General features: G+C 44.4%; 1 protein-coding gene across 1 annotated transcript; it reads left to right on the top strand.

The window, feature by feature from the left end:
* Positions 1 to 3756: 3756 nt before the first annotated feature.
* Positions 3757 to 9962, top strand: IGFALS (insulin like growth factor binding protein acid labile subunit). Its single transcript, XM_020807807.3, has 2 exons — positions 3757 to 4528; positions 7907 to 9962. The coding sequence occupies exons 1-2, from the start codon at positions 4519 to 4521 to the stop codon at positions 9706 to 9708; spliced, it is 1812 nt and encodes a 603-aa protein (XP_020663466.3). The 5' UTR covers positions 3757 to 4518; the 3' UTR covers positions 9709 to 9962.
* The last annotated feature ends 2066 nt before the right edge of the window (positions 9963 to 12028 follow it).

The raw sequence follows: 12028 nt of genomic DNA on the forward strand, positions 1-12028 counted from the left end.
CTGTTGTGTGCTATTTTGTGCAATGCATATTTTCTCACTGGAAGAGGTATGGAATGTGGTCCTTGAGGCTGTTTTGTGAGATGATCCATAAGCCCACTTTCATCAGGGGAGATGGATGGGTGACATTCATTGGACGGTCCTGTTCCAAAGTTGCTGGTTTTGGTCTCCCCATCCCTAATATTGATTTTCTGCCTGGAATGAGTACTGGATTGTGGTTTATGTGAGTATGTTGTGGCTGGTTGCAGCAGACCCTTCTAGTTATATGGGATGTGTGAATTTTGTTCACTATCATCCTAAAGGGAGTTGAGAAGTGTTCTGTCCTGAGTCTGGTGTTGTTCCAACATCTATATAAATGATTTGCATCATAGTGTAGGTGCTTATCAGTTTTACAGATGATGCCAAACTTAGAGAGGGGATTAATATTTCAGAAGACAGAATCAAGATTCAAAAGACCGTGACAGATCAGAGAATTAAACGAAAAACAAAGCTAAATTGACAGGGAAAAAAGTTAAGTTCCGCATTTGGGCAGGAAAAATTATATAAGCTGAGTGACACTGAGTTGCACTAAGGCATGCTCCTTTCTCTCTGCTGTGCTGGAGATATGCATCTTTGGGTTGTAAATACATATAAAGAAAGGCTTAACTTTCAAATTTGTTTACTGCATCTATTTACTTCTGGTGGATAAGTTTCACCCTTCCCAGGCATCACTACCCAGAAAGTACAGGCAGTCACAAGGACACCTGTTCTCTGTAAAGGTTTGGCCTCTCCTCTTGCCAAGGTAAATTTTATTTTGGATGGCAGTAATCTAATCTGATAGAACAATACATCCTGTTCCTACAACCTGTAACTGCAAACTGCATTCGGGGCTGCAATAAGAGCAGGGACGGGCAGGGCTGACACATTCGTTAGCTTCTCTCCCTCAAGTAGTAGATGATGTTTTAAACGTAAGGTCGGCTTCCTTCAGAAGAATGATGACGAGAGAAGACCTGTGTTGTTTTGCAGTAGTGGAGCTAGTTTGTGGTTGTACAGAACAGAGCAGACATGAAGGCAAGCAGGAGGCACACTTTGAGCGAGCAGGCTTTAAATAATATGACTATCAATTGAGGATGGATGTTTTGCTGAGGTTTTTTGGGGGGGGGTTCTTTTTGTCTCCTCACCACATGGCCTGAGGGTGGGGCCTAGGGGGTGGGACTTTCTGCTTTAAAAGAGCGTGTCCCAGGACCACGCGTCAAAATTCTCAAATTCTGTCTCTGGCCTTAATATGGTAAATAGGAAAGCCAATTAGATTTGCATAAGCCTGGGAGGCAGGAAGGTTTTAAGGGTCAGATCATACTTCCACACTATTAAAGAGCAGGCCAGGTAGGTGGGGCTCGTCAGCCATGGAAGGCAGCCCATCTAGGAGAAGGAAAACTCCGATTTCAAACCTCCACTGCCTTGTGGCTATATCCACTCATGGAAAAGGCTTCAGGAGTTAACCTAGAGGCAAAATCCGGAGCTGGAGTCCCAAAGGCAGCTCGTGTCATTCTGCCAACTCCTGCGACATTGCTGGAACCAGTTGTATTGGCTCTTGCCTTTCCATTGGACCATTTCAGCAATGTGGAGAGGGAGGATCTGCTGCTTGTGTAACAGCCTATCCTCCATACTACCTTACCCGGGCTTCATGCTCTGGAGAGGACACTCCTCGATTCAGAGCATGTCACCATAGTCTCTCAAGACTGAAGGATGCCTATGATTAATTGAGGGTGGGGTTATGCTGAGAAAGGGACGTGGTGGCGCTGCGGGCTAAACCACAGAAGCCTGTGCTGCAGGGTCAGAAGACCAGCAGTCTTAAGATCGAATCCACGTGACGAAGTGAGCTCCCATTGCTTTGTCCCTGCTCCTTGCCAACCTAGCAGTTCAAAAGCATGCAAATGCGAGTAGATGAATAGGTACCACCTTGGTGGGAAGGTAAAACGGCATTCCCTAGTCACGCTGGCCACGTGGCAATGGAAACTGTCTTTGGACAAGGGCTGGCTCTACGGCTTGAAAAGCGGGATGAACACTGCCCCCTAGAGTCAAACACGACTGGACTAAAAATGTCAAGGGGAACCTTTACCTTTACTAACATCTGGAGGGCCGCATTTTGGCCAGGTCTGACCCATGGCAATATTGCCCTGAAGGAAACCAGAGCTGTGAGTTTTCAGGAGATGATCAGAGCTGTTGAGGACAGGAAATTTTGGAGGTCCTAATTCACAAGGTCATCATAGGTTGGCGGTGACTAGACTGCACATAACAACAACAACAACAACAACAACAACAACAACAACAACAACAACAACAACAACAACAACAACAACAACAACAATGCTGCACCACAGCCATTCTGAGAACAGAAAAAAGGGTTAGGAGGCTACCTCCAATTCCTAAAGTGCAGTTGGAACGTAGAAAAACCATGTGCATTCTATTTACCAACATTTGAGAGCCCCAACAATAACAAAAATGCACATGCCTGCAATAGATGCGTCTATTGATATAAATGCAGAAATCTTTTTGAATTCGTAATGAAATTAAAAGTTCTGCACTTCTTGGCTCGAAGGTCTCTGCTGAGTCAGGTCTTTTTTTTTTAGGGCTTTGGCTTATTACAACTTGTGTCAATATGTACTTGGCGCCTGTGAGATTGTGTGTCTTTCTCATTTCTCCTGTTTGATCTATAATTTCCAAGAACAGAAGGCTAAAAAAGGGGAGGTGGGAATCTAAATTAAATAAAGAGGATATTTGGTTTGGGGGTGTGAGGGTCACTGGTCAACCTCCCTCTCCCCAATGTCTCCTTTTCTACCGTAACTTCCTTCTTGCTCAAATCCAGGTGAGCATTTTTCCTTTAGAGAGGACTGTGTTTTAATTCAGTTGGCTGGATAACTCAGTGGTATAGGTCTCTGACTGTAGAGCCAGAGGTTGGGAGTTCAATTCCCCACTGTGCCTCCGATGAGTAGAGCCAGCCTAGGTAGCCTTGGGCAAGCTGCACAGTCCCAGGGAGCCCCCAGAACAAGGGAATGGCGAACCACTTCTGAGTATTCTCTACCTGGAATAATACAGGGTTTTGGCAGCAACCGGGGCAATATCAGCACCTACACTGACACAGACAGCTTAGGACCTCAGGCTGATGCTGTTCATTGCAAGCCATTTCTTTGCATGCAGAGCGTCCCCAGGACTAAACCCTCAGCAGCTCCCAATAGGGCTGTGAAAGTTTCCTCTATGAAAGAGCCTCTGAGTCATTTGGGCAGCTTGCCAGTTGGTGTTGGACTGAAACTCTTTATCAGTCCTAAGCAGCACATCCAATGCGGAGCAAAGCTGGGAGCTTCAGCCCAATGGCAACTGGCGAACCAAACCTTGTCTAGAGGTAAGGTTGACTATAAGCTGCCTTGAGTCTCTTATGAGGAGAAAGACAGCATATTAAAGCAAGCGAGCAAGTGAGCAAGCGAGCAAGTGAACAAACAAACAAACAAACAAACAAGCAGCCAGCCAATCAACCAGCCAGCCAGCCAGCCAGCCAAACCAACCAACCAACCAACCAACCAACCAACCAACCAACCAACCAACCAACCAACCAACCAACCAACCAACCAACCAACCAACCAACCAACCAACCAACCAACCAACCAACCAACCAACCAACCAAAATTGAAAATGAGGATATGATAGTGTGAGGATACAAGTCAAAAGAGCATACCTTCAAGCATGGTCCTCTACAATATGGAATATGACACATGGCCATCCTAGCCTGATTTGCATGATTTTCTTTCACAAGAATTCTGACAGATAAAAGATTGTTCTCCTTCTGGGAATCCTATAGCCCTCCAGATGTTAATGACATCATTACCCAGGCTGATAGAAAATGATGGGTGGTGGAATCCAATATCTGGACATCTACAGATTACCAAGTCCTTTTTGCCCTGGTCTTATCCAGTCCACCATTTTATTTCCCACAGTAGCCAACTATTTATTTATTTTATTTATTTAATATATTTTTACCATGCCTTTCTCCTTAGAAGGACGCGAGGCAAAACTAGATGTTTCTGAGATGCCCACAAACAGGACACGAGGATAACTGCACTCTCCTGCTGCTATTCTGCAACAATGGGGGACACAGTGCAGCCCTCCAGTTGTTATTGTATGGCAATCTCCAGCATTCCTTTTTTTGGGGGGGGCTGTTGTGGTTTGCCTTGTGGGGCTTATTAACTAAGCAACATCTGCAGGGACTTGGGAGTCCACAGTGTCTGAGGTTTGCATCCAACACCTGCACTTTGCCCACGCTGTTCTACCGTAAATTGGTAAATAGTCTGTGTTGACCACTCAGATGCAATTGACCAGTCAGTGATGGGTTAACAACAACCTAACAGGGACAGCTGGACAAGCATCAAGGTGATTCTTCCTGTATTGCTACATTAGCAGTGTGTGTGGGGAATGCAAAGAGCAGAGCACGCCTGAGGTTGCTGCACAGAACTTTGACTTTCCACATTTTTTGCAGAAGCAAGCAAGAGAATGAGGAAAGGTAAGAGGGAAGAACAGGTCTAAATGGCATTTTGGTGTATTTCTTTAAAGCGGTAGGATTCAGCTTTATACCTGTGCATAAACTGGGTGCCCCCATGCCAGCCTGCAAAAGAGGGTGGGCTCTTGTGGAAATTAGAACAAAATATTAAGTAGTCTTTTATTGGCTGCATTAAATAGCAATTCCCCCTTGCTTGCTCCGTAAAGTCTCTGTTAAGAAAAACAAACCTGTGAATTTTTGAATTGTAAGTAGACTTAATGAAAAGTGTCTCCAAATAGAGATTTTTACGAGGGGGTGCTGACAAGTATTGAGCCTTACCTAGAAAAAAAAATTGAGCTAGGAAGCTGTAACTGCCACACTATTCTACACATTCCCCCAGGAAATCAATGCACTTGCAACATCTGTCCTGCAGCTTCTTAAGTCCCTGCAAATAAAATTCTTCTGACTGCTGGTGTAACCACTCATTTGCAGCATTAGATGCCTCCAGAACACTCCCAAATCGTTGTCCCTTTAGGTGTTTTTTGAGTTTGGGGAACAGATGATAGAAGGAGTCAGGTCAGGAAAATAAGGTGGATGGGGCATCCCTTTATAGCCTAAGGAGGTCAGTTTTGCCATTGTTTCACCTGCAGTGTGTGATGAGGTGTTGTCATGCAACAGGATGACACCTTTGGAGAGCTTTCCTCAATGTTTTTCCTTGATGTTTTGCCTCAACTTCGTCAATAAAGCACAGCAATATTTTGCATTGATGGCTGAACCCTGTTGGAGGTAGTCCACCAGCAGAACTCCCTTCTTATCCCAAAAAACTGTTGCCATTTGCGTCTGCACCGACTTTTGCACTCGGAACTTCTTTGGCCTGGGGGAACCACTGTGCCTCCATTCCTTAGACTGTTCCTTTGTCTCAGGATCATAACAGTAGATCCATGTCTCATCACCAGCTACCGGTTTGCCCAGGAAATCTTGCAAAATGTTCCAAAACAGCCACTGATGACTCCACACGTTTCCTCTTTTGTTTGGTTGTCAAAAGTTTGGAGATCCACTTTGCTGCCATCTTTCTCATTTCCAAGTTGTTGTGGATAATGGCACCAACTTTCTCACGTGATATTCCCAGCTATGTAGCAATATTTTTGGCTGATATTCGGCAGTCCTCCATGATCATGTCATGGATGGCTTTCACATTTGCAGGCACAGAGACAGAAACAGGCCTTCCACTGGGTTTCTCACTTTCAACACCGAAATGGCCAGTTTTTAAATTGACAACCCAACGTTTAACTGTTACATATGAAGGGCCGCTGTCACCCGTAGTTTGTGACATTTCATCATGAATCTGCTTCACACCTTTCCCTTGGAGAAACAGGAACTCGGTTATGGTCCTATGCTCTTCCACCTTGAACTTTTCTGGAGGTGCTGCCATGTTCACTTTGGACCAAAAAATGAAAGATAAATTAAAATCATAGGTAGTTGATTTTTACACCATTGAATATAGACAAATAGGCCAATTTAGTTAGGCATCCTACAGTCTCGAGAGACTATGGTAATGTGCTCTGTATGGAGAACTTGGAACCGCATCTAGTATAGCTGAGGAGGCCTATTCGAGAGTGACCATCCCTTCCACCCTGAAGACAAATACAATCTCTCCCCTGTCCAGCTCCCTGATTTTGCTGCTTTTGTGTAGGCCAATACTCCCTGAAATTTACAGCTTCCTAGCTCAATTTGTTTTTTCTGGCTCAATACTTGTCAGCACCTCCTCGCATAGCACAAAGACCATGTTGTGGAATTTTCAGGGCAGTGGGGTGGATACCCCACATCCTCTTTCATGACTGCCTTTGTGGTTTCCCACCCATGTGTTCAAACTCTTTTTTTTTTTAAATCATGAAAACAACAAACAAAAACTTCTGAAGGTAGGAACAATAAACATAATTTATTGTTTTTAGGGAATTAATGGGAACCTGTCATCCTTTATAATTTACAGGAAACTTGTCACATATTGAGAGATGAATTAAGCATTTTGGAGTTATAGCTATTGCCTCTGCTCCCCAAGGAAAGAGCAGCGAATGCTACTTCGTCATCATCATTATAATTTTATCCCAGGAATTTAACGTAGGACTTTCAACGCCCAAGCCACACTGCTATTCTCGAGACCTCTTTAGTATCATCTGTAGTGATTGACTTCAATAGGTTTTCTCTATGTATGACTATGATAAGATCATGCCTGCTTTTTTATCTGCACACCCCTTACATCCCTAATAAAATAGTAGAACTGGCTGTCTCCAATATGTGCTACGAGTTATCTTAGCTTTGAAACTAGACCAATTTTCCTCACTTAACCTAAAGCAGATATGAGAAATCTCAGGTCCAGGGGCTCAAGTTTGCACTTCTGAGCTTGCGGGCATTGCCTGTCTGGTGACATAGCTGCTTCGTCGTTTTTCAGACTTCGTAATTTCTCCCCCTACTAAGGCTTAGCTATTGGTAGGAAGAACTTTAAGAAAAATTATTCTTATATACTCTTTTTCTTTGGGTTGTTAGCTTTTCTGAAATTGACCCTCAGGCTGAAAGAGTTTCTCCTCCCTTGACCTTAAGGAGTATAAGAAAACCCAACTGTTTCTTGAGGAACAATGCCTGTTGTTTTTTTCCCAACACTACTAAAGGCTAGCAGGGGAAACGTTACTATTCCCCATATGATCGCCTTCTCCCTCTGCTCAGCTCATCTCGTTGCCCCATGGAAAAGAACAAGGTGAAAGAGATGCTTACTAATTTCTCTTACCCAGGGATGTTGGCAAGTCTTTGCGTCCGAGTCCCAAGTCCATGTCTTCAGCCCTAAGTCTGAGCCCCTATTAAAAGCAACCCCCCCCCCAAAAAAAAGTAGGGGTGGGTGTGTAGGTGGATGTCAGAGCCACAAGCCAAGTCCAAGTCATTGGGGAAAAAACTGAGCTGAACTTGAGTCAAGTCACTGGTGTGACTTGAGTCCAATTGACGGCAAGTCCCATAACTCAAGTCCCCATCCTTGCTCTTCCCACTGCTGACATGCTTAGGGAGGATGTGGGAACAGAGAAGATAGCAGGGAGAATGGCTGTCTTGATATCAACACTGAGTCCCTTACGGCAGTGGTCCCCAACCTTGCACCTCCAGATGTTCTTGGACTACAACTCCCAGAAGCCTTCACCACCACCTCTGCTGGCCAGGATTTCTGGGAGTTGAGGTCCAAGAACATCTGGAGGCCCAAGGTTGGGGACCACTGCCTTACGGAGTGCAAGCCTCTGCATAGGCGCACTGACCATGACTTTTTATTATGCTTAAATTGTTCAAGAGCGATGTGCATTATTAAAACCACCCCTGCTTATTTGACTTGGTTTGACAGCTTTTTAAACATTATTTGTCAAACAGAAGTGGTACTGATGTTGACCCTCATCTGGACATGGGCAGCGAATTCTCAGCAGCTTGAAATAGAAGCCAACAATGAACACACCAGTCCCGGAAACCTCAAGTGTCCCAGCCCATGCATCTGTAGTTTTGATGACTGGAACGATGAACTGAGTGTCTACTGCAGCTTGCGGAAGCTCACAAGCCTGCCTGAAAATGTACCTAGAGCGGTAAGGATGTTGTGGCTGGATGGCAACAATTTCACTTCCTTGCCAGCTCTGGCTTTCAGAAATTTCTCTGCTCTGGAATTTCTCAATCTGCAGGGTAGTCAGTTGAGAAGTATTGAACAACAGGCCTTCCACGGCTTGGAAGGATTATACTCCTTGCTCCTTGAACGCAACCAGTTGAAGTCGTTGGCACCAAACATCTTCTTCCATCTGCAGAACCTGGCTTCGCTTCATCTTAACAACAACCAATTCAACAAGATTGAAGAAGGCATCTTCGCTGGACTTTGTAACCTCTGGTATTTGAACCTCGGCTGGAACTCCTTGGTGGTCCTACCAGACAAAGTGTTTCACAGTCTACCCAACTTAAGGGAATTAATCCTGGCTGGGAACAAGCTACACTATCTGCAGCATCAGCTGTTCTACAGCCTCAGTGAATTGAGAGAATTGGACCTCAGTGGAAATTCACTCAAGGGCATTAAAGGCAACATCTTCACCAGGCTTCAGAAACTCCAGAAGCTCTATCTGAATCATAACCAGATCAATGCCATTGCCCCACGAGCCTTTGTGGGAATGAAGTCACTGAGATGGTTGGATCTGTCACAGAATCGCCTCACCACACTTTTTGAAGATACGTTCATGGGACTTTCAGGCCTGCGTGTTTTACGTCTCTCCAGCAATTCTATCACAGCCCTGGGCCCAAGAATATTCAAAGATCTTTTGTCACTAGAGGAACTGCAACTAGGAAACAATGCCATCCGAGGTTTGCTGGAAAGGGGATTTGACAAGCTGGGTCAACTGGAGGTCCTTGCTCTAAATGACAACCGCATTCAAGAGATCCGGGCTGGAGCATTCCTTGGGCTTTCTAAGGTGGCCGTGATGAACCTTTCTGGGAATTGCCTCATGACCATTCCGGATTTCACCTTCAGGGGGCTTAGCCAATTGCATAGCCTCCACTTGGAAAACAGCTGCCTCAGTAGGATCAGATCCCAAATGTTTTCAGATCTTTCCAGCTTACGGAGGCTCTTTCTGCAACACAACACAATCTCTGTGATTGAAGACCACAGCCTCAGCAATCTGCGTGATCTTCTCGACCTGGATCTGAAACATAACCAGCTGAGCCGACTTTCTTCTAATCCATTTGCAGGTCTCCAGAACTTAGAATACCTTCTTCTTTCTTCCAATCAGTTGCTGGAAATCTCTCCTGAAGCCTTTGCCCCGCTTCTGCGCCTGTCCTGGCTTGATCTCTCAAACAACTGTCTGGAAACCTTGGACAGCAACATCTTCCAGTCTTTTTCAAAACTGGAATATCTGAACGTCAGGAACAATTCACTAAGAACCTTCCCTATGAATTGGCTAAGATCTTCACCTACCCTCATCCAACTTTGGTTGGAAGGGAACAAATGGCAGTGTAACTGCTCCCTGAAAGAACTCAGAGATTTCGCTCTGCAGCATCCCAACGTGGTTCTACGTTACACACAATCTATCATGGAAGGGGATGCCCCTGTATATGCCTACAACAACATCACTTGCCTTAGCCCAGAAGAAGTTGCAGGACTTGACCTTCGGGACATCCAAGAAAGTCATTTTGCTGATTGCTAACCGCTGGCCTTCAACTTGTCTATCACTCCCACTGCAAAAAAAAAGAAGAGTGTTTTCTGTTAACTGGTACCAGAAAATCATGGGATCTACTATTTGACTGTATCCGTCTTAGTTAAATCATGTGGGAGGCTTGAACTTTTTCTTATGTCATGAAGGGGGGCACGGAAAGCTTTTATATGGTTTCTTTTCTAGAAGGAGCAACAATGAGAAAATCTGGTGGCACCTTGAAGACTAATAAATTTTATTTGGCACAAGCTCTTGCAGAGTGTAGTCCACTCTACCAGATGGATGGGTTGTTGCCTCAGTGGATGCATTATTATAGACATGCATGTATGGGTGAAATCATTGAAATCAGAGTGTATCAAAATGCAAGGAGTAATCATCACCTTAATACAGTAGTGGTCATTTACAAACAGTAGTTGGGATATAACACAAATATCCAGTGATCTGGTTTCATCATATGTAGTGTGATAAAAAATCTTTTGTCCTTATTCAAGCCTACGGATACATAGTTGAACTCTTGTTAAATTCCTCTTAGCTGCTTTGCAGTTGAATCTGTCATTTAAGGAGGTATCCCCACTGTAGACGTGTGCATGTGAGCTTTAAATGCTGTCTTTTGTGATTCTGCTAAATCTCTGGACCCTTTTCTTCACTATCCAGGGGATTGAAACCATACCTATAGAACTAGATCCTTGTGTCATCTACTCATGCGGCCAAATCATACAAGCAACCTAGCAAAGACATAAAATGTAGCAATTCTACAAGTTGTTTGGGCATCAATTGGCTGTTTTGCAAAATAGATACCCTTTGAAAAATAATTTTTAAAATACATTTCAATTGGCCGGAAGTGTCTAACAGGCCTGAAATGATGAAGAAGCATTCTTCTGCCCGCCCCAATTAATACCTTTCAAATATGAGTGTATGACAAAATCTGTTAAAGAAGTCATATAGATAATAACAATAGTGTGATATGAAATCAGTTCTGACTTATGGTGACCCTCTTTAAGACTTTCTAGATAGAGGGCGCTCAGAAATGGTCTATCATGGCTTTTTGCTAGGTGAGTGTACAGCTTGTCCCAGGCCACACAAACTCAACAGAATTTCCTTCATGTGGGCTGAGTTTGAAGAGGTCTCTTCACTTGTAAATTAATTCTTCTTTACTGTTTCTTCCACAAAGCACAGCATTTCTCCCCTTGTATTGGGACACCTAATAGCCCCTCCCAAGGCTACGAAGTGAACTGCCTTGGGCATCAAGTAATACTACTTAATTTTGTCCAGAGAAACTGGTCTTAAGGTTCTACCTATGTGATACAAGGAAGTGATTTCCTCCTTCCTGCTGGAATTTGGCTGCATACTTTGGGTTAACTCTTCGAACCACAACTCCCAGCATTCCTGGTGGGGAAATTCTGGGAGTTATATTCAAGAAAAGGAATTTTTCCAGGCACTGCAGCCAGATGCAATGGAGCATTGATAATACGCTGCTGTTGAGGGACAAGGAAAGTTGAGGATGCTCTGCCTAGTTAAAGTGCATGCACTCTATTCAGGAAGAAAAGGGTGGCTCTAAGAGCGGATCTGGAGGCTGCCGTCATAATTTCCCGGCATGTTTTATAATGCTTAAAGATAACATCCTAAGAAGAAACGTAAAAATAACTTTGAAGCTGCCCTTCAGTAGTTAGCCTTAGTTGGGCAGTAGACTAAACAGTAGGTGGCCAGATTCTGTCTTCTGCTGTGGTTGAACTGCAGCACAGCAGCCAAAACTATGCTCACGACCTGAGGTTCAATCCCAGGTAGCCGACTCAAGGTTCACTCAGCCTTCTGTCCTTCCGAGGTCAGTAAAATGAATACCCAGCTTGTTTGCCCCGGGGGGGGGCACACAATGTGTAGCCTGCATAATTGAATTGTAAACCACACAGAGTGTACTTTAAGTACTATGAGCCGGCATATAAACGGCACTCTTTGTTCTGCTTTTTCCTCGTGGGGAAACGTGCTAGACTTTTATTTCATGTGCAGCAGTTTTTGAGACTGCACTTTAAGTGTCCATTGATAGCATTCCGTACACAGTATCTGTATCTGTATCCCCTATCTGTCATTTCTTGGTGGAATGGGTTTTTCCTCATTTTTGAGTAGGTAAGAGCAGCCACTGTAATTTTACTGTGTGGTCGACCATGGGCAAACAGGCCTTTGGCTGTGACATCTCCACCTTGCCCTGTCACCCCCCCATCTGTTTTATTCACTTCAGAGGGTGGGGTGCGGTGCCTATGGTTACTATTTCGCTCTCTCTGTTGAGTGAGGAGGAACAACACAGTGGCATTTACGGACA

Source organism: Pogona vitticeps, chromosome 13, assembly GCF_051106095.1.
Source record: "Pogona vitticeps strain Pit_001003342236 chromosome 13, PviZW2.1, whole genome shotgun sequence".
In the NCBI taxonomy this organism is placed as follows: domain Eukaryota; kingdom Metazoa; phylum Chordata; class Lepidosauria; order Squamata; family Agamidae; genus Pogona; species Pogona vitticeps.